The sequence below is a fragment of the Bombus terrestris genome, chromosome 7 (genome assembly GCF_910591885.1).
Source record: "Bombus terrestris chromosome 7, iyBomTerr1.2, whole genome shotgun sequence".
Lineage (NCBI taxonomy): Eukaryota > Metazoa > Arthropoda > Insecta > Hymenoptera > Apidae > Bombus > Bombus terrestris.
Window position 1 is genome coordinate 17,769,251 of NC_063275.1, and position 17,367 is coordinate 17,786,617.

At 37.7% G+C, this 17,367-nt stretch overlaps 1 protein-coding gene across 1 annotated transcript; it reads left to right on the forward strand.

Moving 5' to 3' along the window:
• The first annotated feature begins 8,179 nt into the window (after positions 1-8,179).
• Positions 8,180-16,798, forward strand: LOC100651249. Its single transcript, XM_048407646.1, has 4 exons — positions 8,180-8,273; positions 8,533-9,172; positions 11,153-11,241; positions 14,794-16,798. Exons 1-4 carry the CDS (start codon positions 8,235-8,237, stop codon positions 16,696-16,698), a joined length of 2,673 nt encoding a protein of 890 aa, XP_048263603.1. The 5' UTR covers positions 8,180-8,234; the 3' UTR covers positions 16,699-16,798.
• The last annotated feature ends 569 nt before the right edge of the window (positions 16,799-17,367 follow it).

The window sequence follows — 17,367 nt, forward strand, 5'->3', positions numbered from 1 at the left end:
TTATCTTTTAATATTTCAGAGCTTGAAGCCTCCATAATGTTTATCATGTTTTAATCCTTAAAATATTAAAGCCTCCGCTAATACATATCTTTTAATTTCGATAAAAGTTATCGTAATGTCACGTTGCAATTATATAAAACACTTATTTAATCATGTTCACGCAAAAGTATTTGGATTTGTGCAAGGTTACAAATTCTTGAAATTAGAAACCAGCAAACAGAACGATTTACTGTTACTGAACGAGTTAACATTTTTCCGATCACAATTTCTTCGAATAGTAAAATATTCCACAGGCTGGTATCCATTTTTGAGATTGGAATTCTCGAGACAAGTTTTTGATTGAAAGTACGAAGGGCGCCAGTTGTTGATTGAAAGATTTCCAATGGTAAACTTTGGAAAAAACAGGGACGCTCGAGGAAAAGCACGTAATTTGCAATACAACGGTTCTGCTTCTCGGAACTGTTTCAAAGAGCCGTTACACTAAACAAGTTCGAAAGAAGCGAAGTTGGCAAATACACAGAGACTACTCGCAGTTGCAGTAATGGTGATCGAAGCTGTGCGAAATATTATCGTTAGAAAGTGCTGTATGAAGATTCCTCCGCGAGAAACCGAAAACATGTTTTGGTCGAGTTCTCGAAAAGTGTGGAACAACGAAGTGTTTGCTTCCGTAAGGTGGAAGGAATAAGGCAGTCGTTTGTCGATATCGATAGCATTGCTATTTGATGCCAAAACGATGGAGAAGTAAAATAGTTCTCGGGAAGTGAAGACTTGAAAGGGTCGATGTTTGCTCGCTGCAACCCTTATTAGCGAAAGAAGAAAATTTTAATATTTCAAATAAGACGGTAGAGAAATTGCATTAAAATGAGAGAATATAATGGAAAGCGAGAAGGCGAAAATTGAAGAGTAGTTAAAAAAGTATAGGCAAAAGGAGAGAATCGGAGGAAGGGAGGAGAAAGATGAGGCGAGAGAGAAGGGCAGAGGAGCCTCGAAGGGAGGTTCAGAATCCGAGAACAAGGGGGCAGCTTCCTAATCAGCTTACTTCCGTGGCTCACACCTTTTGTGCCCTGCACCAGTCCCTGGATTAAAGCATTGTCGCTGCTGGTTATTATATCACGAGATACGAACGAGCGGTGCACGAACGTAGGCAAAGTACACAACAATAACATGTGGTTCCATGCAGATAAACTGCACCGTCCAAAACAATGCTCTTACAAAAGGACAGGACGGAGTCTCTCGGGGTCACTCTAAAGATATAAGCGGTTTACTCGAACGAAAATTATACCGCCGACCTAATGGCATCTAACCGAGGAATGACGAATACTATTTGCATAAGGAATATATTCAAAGATTCGTCGAAATGAATTTTGACGATATAACTTTGGAGGGCTTATAGCGAACATTCATTCTTATAATCGACAATTGAAGGGGATACCGATAAGGCGACAGATTTGTTTCTTAGTAATTTCAGTAAAGCAATAAAGACAAATTCAAAATAAAGTATAATACTTCGTTAATGGTGCTATGAATTCATATAAATTTATGAAAATTCCTAACCAGAATTGTCAACAGTTCACAAGGATACGAGATAAGAGGTGAAAGACATCCCTTTACGAAGGAACAGAAGCGTGAGCAATGTAGGAAACGACAAATTCGAAGATTTTCGACGCAAAAGAAAAGACGACCCTGTTCGAAAGCAAAATATTCGAAAGGTAATGTCCTGTAATATCTATATGTGATCACGAAGCGGGGACTCTGGGAAAAGGCTTGCGCTGGAAGGATCACGATACGCGCCGCCCGGTGGATCGATCGAAATTTCATTTCATCGCCAAAGACCTGGGAGGACTTTCGACCTTGTACACAGGAAGTGGCGTGCACTGGCTTCTTGCGAACCCGTTCAAACTTTAATGCATGCGAGAAGGTCTGCTTGTTTGCTCTCGAGAAAATTGCTCCCGTAGAAGCGGGTGTATCGAGGTAAAATGTGATTTCGCTTGGTGACCCAAGAGATTCCCCCCACTGTTGGCTCTTAGTGTCGGACGCCACGAGGAAAGACCGTCTCACCTGTGTGTATGTCACAAGATACCAGATGTCCCGTTAAATTCGGCAAAGACCGTGCTCCACACCTCATGGTTTATTGCCTTCGAAATGCTGCTGCAAAGCAAACATGCCTTTGTATCATTCTTACAAGATCGAAGATATCATTCCGATCAATGACAAGATGTCTACAGGCTGAAATACAAAGTCATTTGAAGTATCTTCTGCAAATATAATCACTAGACTAAGGATGTCTATGTAAATTCACATTTTTATTGGTTTAATTAGAAAAGTGTAATGTAAATAAAAATTTGCTTCATCTATCAAGTATTATAATGAGTATTTTTATATTTACGATATTCCATATATTTTCTCGCTTTGTACGCTTTGTTACGCTGCGAAGCTTCAGTATGGGTTACGTTTCTGGATGTCACTCGCGGTCCTGCAATGTCGCAGGCGGATCGCCTTATCTGCCCGACGAGGGGCATACAACGTATCGACGAGCGCATAGTTGTCGCCAAGCAGCGACTTCCAGAAACGTCGATTTCGGTCCGTTGTTTCATCCACAAAGAAGGCGGCATACGTGATCATAGGCGCGAACGGTGGCGTGATTTGAGCGTAGTGGGGTCATCTCCCCGATAAGACCAAGAAATGATCTAAGATCAAGCAGTCCTTTTTGAAGATTCTAAGAGCACATGTCGAGAGGTTGGGAGTATAAAGCCACTAAGCCGAACGAACACGTTGACATTGTTTATCACTGTTTTTACGTACTGTTACGCTTTATCATTATATTCATCATTAAATACATAAACTACATCAACTTGTTAACAAATAAAGCATCCTTACTTGTCCTTGCTTTAGACCTATATAAGATACTACATGCATAAAAATTTGCAGTCTAGTAACCAGATAACAATTGAGGAAACAAAAAATTCGGAACAAAACACATGCTTAGATGGACATTTTTTATTATTTTCAAGCATGCGATCAATTCCTGAGATGATTACCGTATAACGCGGGACATTTTGTATATTCAGTTACATTTAACTATGTGTGTTAAACCTTCGTCTTACGTTACTCGGGATTCTTCGGTATACACGAGGGTAGTCACCCCTTGGAAAGGTCTTCGCGAGCAGCCGACGTCGCTTCCGTCATGACCGCAGCCGACGTTAATTAATGTAACTCGACGAGGAATACGAGCATAATTACTTTGCTCGAGTGGCCGGAGCGAAAAGTTTGCTCGTTATCACAGCGGCGCGTAGGTGCACGCACACGATGCAAACGCCGCGTCTATAATGGTCCTTCAACAGAGAGGATTGTTGTATATTATCGTTATCCCGCGCCACAAGGTCAAAGTCGAATTGTCTTCTGACTTTTGAGAATTATGTGATATTGACAATAGAAATATCGAAGATTGTTTAGATAATATTATGCTCGAAAATCGATAGATATGAAACAATCGCATAATTCCATACTGATTCAAATCTTTGGAATATTTCTGTTTTATACGTGATTGTGAATCTTTTTATATTTTCGAGGTTTATTTAACTAGTATTTTATACTCCAGAGATTTCTTATAGAAAACTTTCATAACTTAATTTTGACTCAAGTTACATATTTTGTTAAAACGCATAACATTTTTATTTCCGTACTATTATTTACGAACGTTTCTATACGGTGTTATTTTCACTATATCTACATGTAAGCAGAAATAAAACGATGCAATTATAGTACTGTTCAAATATTCGTCAATAATAATTGACCGGTAGCTGGAATACGATGTTTCCCAGTATTTTACCGTATTTCGCGTCCATCACTTAAACGAGCAATTTGACTTTACGCGTGTACACTTGCGTTGACATTTGCGCAGAGTCTGTTGAATCTCATTTGTATCTAGTTTCGATAACAATTTACATTATCTCCATGCTTACCAAGCTAAAAGCCGTGCCATCAGCAGACAACCCTTTTAATTTTCGCGAAACCTCTCTAACCCAGTTCAACGAAACCTCTCTTAAAGAAAAACCTCAAACAGCACTCAAAGGTTTCAAAACGTACAAATGTTCCATATCGCGTAAAAGGTATGAAAAATATCGATTTCTCGTCGACATATATGGATAGTTGCAACATTTTCATCGTATGTTTGCTCTCATCCGAACTAATAACGTTGACAAAAATACATTTGCAAAATATGTCCCCAAAAACGATGTTTCTGATATTCGATTGACGAGAATCGAATGCAAATGTACGAATAATGCGCGTTTTTCTGTCGTATATCTTCTTGGGGACTAACAGGGTAAAGGAAGATTTGTACGAGAGGGACGATCGTGACGGTCATGTCGGGTCAAGGAAAGTTGAAACGGTGCAAACAGACAACGAGAGCACTGGCCGTACTCTGTTTGGCGACCGCCGGATGCACGAGGATAGCAGACCACATCACTCGTCGACCCAACCGGATGCGTCGACATTGAAATACAAGCGAGCACTCGGTTTCGCTGGGTTCGCTTCGCTCTCTCTGTTGATATGACCCGTTCGTTCTGGAAACTCGCTTCTTTCTGATTGGTCAAATCTTCCTGAATGTTTGTCAAATCGATATCAATCGAAAATTGAACTATTAACGGGCTTATGAATTACGTGACCTGTCTAATCGAATTAATATCGTAATTTGAGGTTCAAGTGAAGAACAAAGGATTGTTTTGTTTTATATAATGTTTATCGAAGAGCAATGGAAATATTCTGCAACTACGTTTTCTTGCATAGTGATAGATAAAATTCGTATTTCTTTAGTAGAATTTATTGCGAGCTTTCAGACATCTTTTATAAGTAGTAATTTAATTTGGAAGCATGTAGACTACTATCGCTTCACCATTAACAAATGTTCCAAATATATTAAGAATCAATCGCAAGCAAAGAATCCTATGTGGTATAGGTATCGAATAAACGAACCAGTGAAAGTAGCCAGACATCTGTAATTCCAAGCAAACTTTAACCTAAGAGACTCGGAAAGACAAAGAGCTGGGAGTTCTCGAAGAAATTGTCGAGGTTAGGATAAAATCAATGTTTTTCGCGAAGGTGGAAAGTGTGACGAGAAAATTGCGATTGCGAGCTTCTCAGATTCAGCAGTGAGCAGTAGTGTAGTCTTGCATGATCAGCCACGTTCTCTGAACCGCATCCCCTTTATACCTTGATGTTCAGAGTTTCCTGAAACCCTCGTGTTCTCTGACAATTACTGATATCCCTTGGATCCCACGATTCACAGATTCTAAGACGTTTATATTAGACTCGATGTGTCCAGACGCGGCATCGTATCTTACGGATTCACAGATGAATTTCGCACGGAAAGTCCATTGTCATTTGTGGAAAATCGCACATACAGACTTTTCTTTTCTTCGTCGACGAATATAAGGTTATTTGCGTGGAAACATATGATCTTTCGTAGCATCGACAAATTTTATACGATCATCTGTTTATTAATTAATTGTAGCAAACGAGAATTTGATCGTGATCATCCAATATCACAATCCATGTATCTATCTTTGTGTAGTTTGTCCTTCGTAGTCATCCGTTAACGTTATCCGAAATTTGTAAGTGGAAGATGTCGATAACTCGCTACTTATCAACACGATACTGATTATTCACTAATATTATTACCTTATTACTCGATTTCGATATTATCGCCTTTTGATTCGGCGTCCGAAGGTTCTCTAAGAAATCAGTTCTCTAAATCGGAGGTCTTTAAAACTTCGATGATATCCGCTTATCACGAAAATATTAAAAACATATTATTATAGTGTCAACCAAATTTCCCTATTTTCAAAAAGAAAAGTCTTTAAATAGAATCTCGGCTTAATGTGATATTAACGATGGAAAAATTAAGCAAAGACGAAGAAGAATCGAGCATACCTAGCTTACGTCAAATGAACCCTCGGTTTAACTTTTACGAGACGCTGTATCTTACCCCTAAGAAAGCTTTGACGAGCTTCATACGATCCATTCGTCCAGTATCGAAGTTCGTGAATAGAAGGATAGGTCTCGTTCGTCCCTTCGGAGTATTTTATCGCGTCGCTTGCAATAAGATTTTCGTTTGCAAGAAACCAGCCAACCAGTCGTGGGCGTGGATCTTGAAAGGACGAAAGAGAATGAGAGCTCGTTGTTTGAAAGAGAAACGAAACAGAGGAAGAGGATCAAGGAGCGGAACAGGAAGCTCGCGCACGGGAGAGAACTGCCGGGGAATCCAATCTCAATAGAGTTAAGTGTTTGAGAGTAAAACCTGGCCAAGACACGACCTCGATTACTCGCCGAGGATTTGTTACGGCCACCTCTTCCGCCGCATTTCTTACCCTGGATCCCTCCGAATTGTCCGAGACTCCTTCTTCGTTTTCGATTCCGCTGAAAGCTACGTCGCGCAGTCCCTAACGAGGAACGAGCGACCGAACTTTGTCTCTCTCCTTCGACCCTGTTCCATCGATCTCTTTTTTTCGTCCATCAAACCAAGGGGATTTCCAATTGGCCATCGCATTTGCTTCGCTACCGGTCTTCCTCGTCAGATTACACCTGTTTCAACAGATTTCTTTGCGAGTTTTAGCGGCAAACTCGCGAATCTTCCGAGTAGAGAGTTTGAAATATATTGTAGAGGACATCGTTCTGATTGTCTTTTAAAAGGTTTTAGACGTTGCGTATTGTTTGTTAGAAAATTACGTTATTATAGATGCTCTCCTACAAATGGAAAGTGAATTTTCTTGCAGTGAAAGATTCACATAAGTGGTACATGAATATTTTCTAGTTCAGCTTTTGTTCAGGCAACGTTACTTGTTAGAAGCTATTTTTGATAATTACGTTATTCGGAGTAAAGATGTTTACAGGAGATTACTTGTCATACGAGTGAAAGTAAAAACAAATATTCCCAAAGTACAAGGTCAAGAAGCGAATTGAGATTTTGATTTAATGGATAACAATTTTAAAAAAACAAGAAGCAGATCGACAGATGTAATAAGAATGTGATTGACAAGGATAGCTAAATGTGAATGTATCTCAGAATTTTATCGGTTATCACGAAATCTCCAAAATCGATCGGTCAAATAACATATTCAAATGTTCTCGATAATAGCCCATTATGCGCTTATCTGGTTCAAACATAAACAGATAAGCGTGTAGGACACTCACTTGATGTTATCGGCCCTTGCATGCTCAAACATCGAAACGATTAATTTTCTATGCGATAGTTAAGTGCAATAGTAACACGAAGGCTTCTTTTATACAATGTTAATTGTATGCATTCTTTATTGATTGAATACAAATTTTTAATTATGCCTCGATTAAGTTGTCCTTCTGTTATTCTATAATCTAATTCGTTTTCTAAATGCATCTACCTTTTACTAAAAGTAACCAAACATTTGCCTGATGCTTTTTACAAAACTCATCTTTTACGGTTCAAGTTCGATTTCAGAAAGGAGTTTTGCTGCTAATATCGAGATCGCCAATCAGAAACGGGTGGATCCTTAACTGCGAACACATTTTCCTTAGTTGTTCCCTGTTTCGTCGTGAAAATCCTCTAGACCGTTATGCCAGTAACGATGAGCCCACCATGGAAGGCTGTTACCACCACGTGCTGCCATAATATCGGCAAAAGTTTGCCTGGCCAGTAGTAGAAAATAATTTGATACGACTCACCGTTGCAACTTGAACGCAGGTGGAATGTCGAACCTTTTGTTGTCCTTTTGGAGAACAATTACGATGCCGTTTTTGTAGCATACTGCAATTAAATACTTCAGAGTCTTCCTTTATTGCTGGTTTCTGAAATCGTGTAACGATGAATTTGTCCCTTTTTATTTTTCTAGCAAGCTATATTATAAAGTTTTGTTTGTAATTAGCTCTCTTACGTAATATAATTCTGAAAACTAACGACATCAAAATGGTGACGAAGACGATATTTTATATCAATATCGTAATAAATAGATAAATTCTTTTGAAATTGTTAATCAAATTATCAAACAAATTTATGCCATGACTTGTTAGGAATAGATCGAATCGTCCTATTGAAAGATAAATATCACTGAAATGTTTCGTCTTATCAACATTTCACATATCTGTGTTTAATATCCCAAAAGAATCAAAAATATTTATGAGTATTAATTGATATAATCTTATCTTAATGGAGAGTAGATCAGTAGTTAAATGTGTATATAAACGACCGGCAGTCTACAGTGATGATATACTTAGTTGAATCTGTTCACTCAGGCAACATGGTGAGTAGTGCACAAAACGATTTAATATAACATTGAAAAAGATATTCTAAATATTATACAAGTACATGTAACATAAATATTACAGACATTAATTTGATATTACTATTCAGCTCTGAAAGATTTATTTTCATCTGTTTCTCTATATTAAAAGTTACTTGCGTTTTAATTTGCTATCTAATCGAATTTATTTTAAATTTGTATCTCGAATAATTTTAATTTCATCCATAATTATTCGCGAACATTTCACATGCATTTACAGATGAAATTCGCCGCTGTCTTGGCTGTTCTGGCCTTCGCCAGTCCCCTGAATGCCTATGTAGTCCCACGCACCGGAAACGGTGCCCTCGCCGCTGAGCTCCAGGACTTCGTCAACATTATTCCTCTTGACGATATAGTCGCGCTCCTTCACGAATACATGAACCAAGACTCAGAAATGCAAGCATGGTTAAACTATTTGCAAACAAACGAATTCAGGAACTTCGTATCTAGTCTTGAAAGCATCCCTGAATTCCGGGACCTCCTCAACTACCAGCAAAATGCCGGTCTCGATGCGTACTACCTGGCGAACAAAATCAATGATTTCCTGCATCTGGCAAAACTCGTCCCACCAAACCGCGCTAGGAGGGCCGTCACCGGTGGAATCCGTGGTTACCTCGATCAAGTTGAAGCAATGCTGCCTATGGAACAGCTCCGAGCTTTGTTCAGACAGAAGGTGGCCAACTCCAAGGTGTTCGCCGACTTCATACATTTCTTGGGATCCCCCACCTCTCAAAGACTCGTCGACACTATGTGCGCCAATCCTACCTTCAATAACTACTTAGCAAAGCTTCAGAGCTACGGTGTCAACCTCAAAAAAGGCAAAGATTTCATGGAAAACCAATTGGGTCTCCATGTCTCCTGTTAAATTTTATAGTTCCTTTTTATATTTCGATATTTTTTTAAAATTTAATCAATAAATAAGCATATATATAAATACGTCGCCAAATGTTCTTCCCTCAGAGTGCCCTTTGCTCCAATCTTTCGTTTTTAACCTTCAAGAACTTTAAGGTGTTCATCAAAAAATATCTGTATCTTCCGGCACAATAATTTTACAAATAATGATATTAGTAAATTAGTAAGTTGCATGTCTCTTTTTACAGTTTTATAGTTTTTCGTCGAATAATCGAAAGATTTATAAGATTTTATTAATACTAGTAACTTGTAGACTATAACTTGACAAATTTCGCTAATATCATTAGCGATATTAGTTCAATTGTGTAAGACAGCACAGGTATAAATCCTCAATTAGAATCGTAGGATGAAAATCATTAGTCTTCGTCGTATAAGGTATAGAATATAAAATAAAATGAAATATTCTTTTATCAAGCAGTCTGATGTCCAAATTGTTAATTATAGATTTGCAATATGACTTAAAAGTTACAAAGAAGAATCTATTAGAGACGAACTTTTAGACAAAGAACTAAGATTCTATTTGCGACTAAATTCTTAATTTCATCTTCCTTAATATCATGCCTTGTATCTTAAATCGTAATGTTACAATAGAACACTATCTGCTGGGAAACTTCATAATTCTTTTCACAACATTTATAACATTCCTGGTAAACCGGGATCCACTTATTTGTATAACAAAATTTCTAAAACACGTAAAATGTTTAAGCAAATAATTGAAAACATCCTGGAATTAATGAACTATTGTACAATATCCCGAAATAAACAGTTTTAATTAGAGATATGTTTCAGAGTATTACGAGACAAATTAATTAATATAATAACGAAAAGGGGGATATAGCTTTAAATATTTTGTATTTCAAATGAAAAATATAATTATGAGTGCGTAAGCTATCTATAATTTAAAAACTCAAAAATGTACGAGTATAAATTATTCTACAGAAGTGGAAATTTTTTACGGCTCTCACTTTTTAACGCCCTTAAAAACGTTAAACATTAAAACCCTTAAACATTAAATTATATTTGCATGAGAGAGAAAGATAATAACTGTGATTTTATGGACAAATTATGAAGTACTATCAATTAAGCTTATTTATATGAAAAATTACCTTTTCTTCACACAATTCTCAGTCCTCTGTCATGTCAGAACTACAAAATTTACTCTACATCTTATGTTCAGTGAATAAATTTGATATTATTTACTTTATTATTATTTACCTTTTTATATTTACTTTACAATGGTCGTATTTATCATTCACATTTATCTTTACTTTAATTGATTTCATTTTATTGACAAAAGTCATCGGCATGTAACTTTTTTCATTATTTCTATATTTCGGTTCCCTGTCTGCAAAATTATTAAAAAAAAAACCATGTCTATGGTAATAACAATGAAAACACGCGAAGTAAATAAAAAGTAATCAAAACAAGTTAGTGCATCTATTACGTTTTGTAACAAGTGGTCATTTTTGATTACCTAAAATTGTAGATTCGTTGATAATCACCTGTTGCTGCCAGCTACCTTTTTAATCTCCTGGTACGTATTATATTCCAATTTTGTTATCTTTTCTAAGTATTATTTAATGTGACGTAAATATAACATAGGCTTCCAACCTTCTTTTTAACATCAAAATTGAATAATAATTCGCTTGAAAATTTATAACATTTTACCTTAAAATTCACAGTCTCCTGATCTCAGTCCCCTGTCAAACAATATGATAGGAGACAGAAAAAAGAATCCGTGGGCTTGAGAAAAATGTGTGTTGAGCGTATTTATATTAAACTTAGAAAATGCCTTGCATTGTTTAGGTAATGTCATAATTCAGTCCTGAACGTTAGAAAATAAAGTGCACAATTTATTTACTTTAGTTTATAATAAAGAACGCGGATTGATCACCAGTTTGTTTATGTAAGGAATAAATATTCGTTAGTTTTAAAAATGCTCTCGGGTCCTGTACGGGACTCCGGTGTAGGCAGAGGATCTGATGAAAAGTCGATACAGTCTACTCTTGCTGAGGAGGTTTCATAGGACGACCGCCATCAGGATCGTAAGGGGATACCGGACGGTATCATATGCGTCGACGACTGTCCTGGTGGTGTCTCCTCCATTCGAGCTCCAGGTCTTGGCGCTCTGACGAGTGTACGAAGACCAGAGGAGCTGAAGCTCAGGCGGGAACTCTCTCCCCCACCGAGCAGGCGGTCCGAGACGTTCGGGGGGAAATTAGACGAGAGGTGTGGGAAGGGTGGCGCTCCCACCTACTCACCGAAGACCAGATCCGGGGCCACCGAGCCGTTAGATCGGTCCTGCCAAACTGGGAAGCTTGGAGAGACCGCGGAGGGCTTCCACTATCCCTCCGGACGACGCTGGTGCTCGCAGGACATGGAGTATTCGAGGAATACCTGAAGAAAATCGGAAGAGAGATGACGAGCACCTGTCACCATTGCGGCGAGGGCGAGGACACGGCCCAGCACACGTTAGAATTTTGTCCGGCTTGGGAGGCCCCATGTCGTATTCTACGGCTGACGATTGACGAAAGATTAAACCCCTCGTCGGTTGTGAAAGCGATGCTGAGGGGACGACAAGAACTCCTCGCAGTGCGCTTATATTGCGAAGGCGTAATGCTCGTAAAGGAACGAACAGAGCGGGAGAGGGTGAGAACATCCCACCCTGGCAGGGTTCCGCGCCGAAGGACGGCCCTACGCCGTCCTAGGTAGTCATAGAGGCCGACACGCCGAGGAGGATCTGGACCTCCTTAGACTTGCACGACAGCCCAGGAGATAGCGTAGAGAGAGGTGGTCCCTACTAATGTCCGAACTAACCAAGAAACGATTTCTTTAGACAGAAGACGCAGGGGTGCTCCGGCAGTAACCCGAAAATTTTCTGGGTCCCGGATATTCCAGCTGAGCGTCGGGCGGTCCACCGTGGGATTTTAGTCGGTATAGTCCGACACTACCCCATCGCTTCCAAGCAGGGGGGGGGGGTGTCCATAAGGATTTCTCCACGTATAAAAAAAAGAAAAGAAAGAAAAGTTTTAAAAATGCAATACTTTGGTTTTTGAGTTTAACTGACAATTTGTCAAGATTGATGATTCATTTATGATTAATAAATATTGATTGTTTTTTTAGATTTAATTATTTTTGTTTCCACTTTCAAATTTAGCTGACAATTATCAGGACTGGTAATTAGTTCGTTTATAATCTAGGCGATTACAAATTATTATTGACGTATGATATTGGATGTCCAAATTTTGTAAATAATCCTTCTGAAAAGTAATTATCTTTTAATTAATTCTTTGTAATAGAAAGTGTGAGAAAAGATAATTTCTTTTTATTAAATAAAATATTTAAATACAGATGATTACATGAGACCCTTGACGAAATCTCAGTCGCCAGTAGATAGTTTCTAAAAAAGTAAAATTACATGTAGTTATTCATTTGTCCGACCGCTTTTGGAGCAATGTTCTCTGTCACACCTTAAACTTGTTACAATTCATAAATTAAATGAAAAAGTATGTGGATAAAATTACTGCTAAATAAATCCCACCTTTGCAGAATCGCCCTTATATAGGTTAAATGAGTGTAGATAAATTAATTCTATGATGATAAATACTAAATGAATTGGGATCACTATTATTTCCATGTCATATTGAATCTCACTGCTGCCAGCTTTAGTAACAGAACGTAAAACAATAACAAATAGATATTTTCAGAAATGTGAAGTGTACAGATATACAAAATAATACGCAGGATAAGATACTCTCGATACATGATAATTAAAAGCAGCACATCTAATTTTGATATCAGTTAATAATCAGCATTGCTTCCTATTTTGAATTAAAAACATGTTATCATAGAGACGATACTCTTCGTATCATCACTTTTTTTTATTTTTAATCATAAATAGGACAGTTTCTCTAGTTTCTAGAAGGTTGTTTAGATACATCTTTACTTGCCTACAGTTTACTTATGAATAAAAGATTCACATCAATAGAATTTTTTTATGTCAAAAAGAATTGCTGGTGATAAGATGGAATATCCTGCGAAAATTCTTAACGATCATTTCAACTGGTATGTATAATAAGTTGTCTACTATCGTCATAAAAATCATAGGCTCGAGCAAATATAACAGAGATAAATGTTAATGCCAGCGATACCATTTTGATTCTAATTAAGTATTCAAAGATAAGTATTCAAACGATGTTTCCCACACAATAGTCGCCGTCGAAAAGGAAAAAGGAAATCTTTAATTCTTTAAATGCGAGCAACCTCAGATACTTAAAATAAATAATTTACTTTACGAAAAGTTAAGCTACATTTTGTAATATTACGAATAAATGCATCAAAGGTCTAAAAACGAATGAATTTGTAACTCGTTGGATGCTGTGTTTAACAACAGAATGCGTTGTGTAGAAATTTTACCGCAAAGTCAAGAAAAATGAAATTTATAAATACGGTACGTCTGCTTTGTTGCCTTAAATATGCAGATGCAAAGCAAAAGCTATAAAAACATAAAACAAACAAATGGTATAAAAGAAACAAAATGTCATTATCTAGACTGCAATGTTATTTTATGGGTTCATGCTATGACGTTTTGAAGTGCATTATACAAAAGCTAATTAATTAAAAAGAAATTACATATGAAAAAATTAAAATGTGGATGTAAGGTGTATGAAGATCACAGAAAAACGAAAAAAGTGACTTTAAAATACAATAATCAATTCCATGTTAAATACATTGTACTTCTATTAGATTGTGGGATTTCCTTTCCAATTATCTTAGCTACCAAGGGGCATAAAGGTCATGAAATTAGCAAAAATAATTTCATCATGTTCTTTCTGCGCAAACTTTATATATTTCCATGTTGCTATTCCATATTTCTATATTTCATCAATAATAATTATAGTATAGATAGTATAGATAGTAAATAAGATCAATGATTAGTCACTTATTGCGAAAAATTTAATCCCGGATGAAAATAAAAATCGCGCGATGTTGATATTGTAAATATTACTGATCTATAAATGTTATACTGATAATCAATTACAATAAGACACTAATCTCTGCAAGTGCTGAGACACAGGTGCACGTATAATGAAATCTTATCATTCTCTCAGGTATCTCGATATCTTCATTTATTTATTTGAATACGTTCCAGTATATATAAAGCAGTTTAGCCGATAGAAAATTCATGAAGTACTACAGTCTTCCCACAAAGCTACGGTGAGTTCACAGATGCTTCTAAAATAAAATTTTATATTATAATTATTTTTGCTCAAAAACTATTAAATACCTGTTGTCTAAATGAGTTTCTCAATACGTTTGTTTTATATTTATTGGCATCTGAGCAATTTTATTTTCAAACACTGCGAATGGATAAATTAAATTTTGTCATTGGGAAAATTTCTCCAAAACTCATCGAGATTGTTTAAAAGAAACAAATTTTAACGCGGTCAATTAATCCGACCTCATTAAATGCGTTAACGTTTCGTCTCGATTTATACCATCGAAGATGCTTCCATTTTCATTGTGTCTCATTTACTATTGAATTAACTATGTATCGTCCGTTTTGCAGATGAAGGTCTCAGGGGTATTGTTCACGGCGATATTTGCGTTCGCAACTGTGAACTCTCATTATCTCCCAGATTTCGGCAAGGGACCGCTCCATGAAGATATACAATACTTCCTGGACTTGATCCCGATGGACAAGGTTGCTTCTGTCGTCCTAGAATATGCCGCGGAAGATTCCGAATTCCAAGAGCTACTTCAATACTTCGGCTCATCACAATTCAAGACAATGGTCTCGGAGATCGAAACTCTTTACGAGTTCCATAAGTTCGCAGACTATCTAGAAAAAAACGGTGTCTACATTTACGCCGAGCTGAATAAATTAAACAAAATAATTGGCATTCCACCATTCCAGCAGTTTAGCAAAAAACAAATCACTGGTGGAGTGAAAGGTTTGTTCGAAGACGTGAAGCAACTCATCTCTTATGACGTGATCATTCGTGGTTACGTGTACAAGATGAGAACATCCGACGCTTGGCGCGATTTCGTAGCCCAACTGAAGTCACAGGATAACCAAAAATTTGTGGACGCTCTCTACGAAAACAGAAATTACCTCAGCTTCCGTGCAATGCTGGTAAACAAAGGAATTGACATAATATTAATCGAAGACATCATCTATACCGTTCTTGGTATTGAATTCCCAATCTTCGAAATGCCTAAATCGAAAACCTTTGCCTCTGATGAACTGTCCAGGGATATTCATGACTTCCTGAATCTGGTCGACGAGAACAAAATAATGAACATCGTTATGTCCTACCTGGAAGACGACGAAGTTCAGAGGGCAATCGAATACATGTACAGCGAAGCATTCCACGATTTGGTCCGCAAGGTCGAAGCTATGCCAGAATATCAGAATTTGGTGAAGTACATGGAAGACTCTGGCTTGGACATGACAAAGGTGATCAGCAAAATTCATAAATTGTTCGGTATGGAGGATTACGTCCCACCCAAAAAATTCTCATCGATGAATACATTGTCAAACCTTGGTGGATTGAAAGCTCTGTTCAACGCTGTAGAGGCTGCCCTCCCTTTGGACAAATTCACGGCCATGTACAATGAAAAGATGCACACCTCCCCTGCTTTCCAGAATTTCATGCAAAGACTGCACTCCAATGAATTCCAGACAATCGTCAACACGGTTTACCAATCACCAATCTTCCTGGAAATGAGACAGAAGGTCATCAACGACGGAGTGGATCTTGTCCCTATCAGGGATTTCATCGAAAAAGTGCTTGGCATTCACCTTCCCAGAGTCAACTCCCGTGCCATGTTACGAGCGGAAATCTTCGCCTCTGACGAACTATCCAGAGACATTCATGACTTCCTGAATCTGGTCGACGAGAACAAAATAATGAACATCGTTATGTCCTACCTGGAAGACGACGAAGTTCAAAGGGCAATCGAATACATGTACAGCGAAGCATTCCACGATTTGGTCCGCAAGGTTGAAGCTATGCCAGAATATCAGAATTTGGTGAAGTACATGGAAGATTCTGGCTTGGACATGACAAAGGTGATCAGCAAAATTCATAAATTGTTCGGTATGGAGGATTACGTCCCACCCAAAAAATTCTCATCGATGAATACATTGTCAAACCTTGGTGGGTTGAAAGCTCTGTTCAACGCTGTAGAGGCTGCCCTCCCTTTGGACAAATTCACGGCCATGTACAATGAAAAGATGCACACCTCCCCTGCTTTCCAGAACTTTATGCAAAGACTGCACTCCGACGAATTCCAGAGAATCGTCAGCACAGTTTATCAATCACCAATATTCCTGGAAATGAGACAGAAGGTCATTAACGATGGAGTGGACCTTGTCCCTATCAGGGATTTCATCGAAAAGGTGCTTGGTATTCGTCTCCCCAGAGTCGACTTCTTGGTATTTCAACTTCTAAAAGGAATCTATCACTGAATAATGCTTGATCTTCTGAAGCTCGATTTTTTTTTTTTGTGGCTAATTTAGAATTTAACAAATCGTAGTCATTTAATTTCTATTAAATCTCGAAAACTTACTGTGTGATATGTTCATTTTCCTGTTCTGAAGCAAAAATTCATCAACTTATAGAGAAAATATACATATACTATATGTATTTTAGTTCGAACATATTTCAAAGATTTCGCTTAATCTTGGCAAAAACAAAAATAGGTTAGGATTTATGTCTGGTAGAGTACTACTCTTATTGGTTGCATTATTTTATTTTCTCTGCTTGTTTATTTCTTATTCCTCATACTGTTAGGCCACTTCAATTTTACTAAATTGTGTCTGTTTCTCTGCGTGCAAATCATAATTATCCTATCGCGTTCAGCCACATCTACCATCTTTTCCTTTTGGAACTTTCTTTTCTCCCTCTTCCTCCCAATCGTTGTTCGTCTTCCATTCCTCAAGCTTCGTGGATTCAAGTGTCATTTCCCTTCTTTCTCACTTGTCCCTCTTATGACTTCCTGCTTCATTCTAACGCGCCAATGGAAAGTTCCGAGGCTTATTAAATTGTAACAATTTTAATTAGAGAAGCAGCGTGCACCAGCTTGTTCCTTCCCTTGTTCGTCCTTCTGTTAGTTCTCACCAGAGAAGGACAGAGTG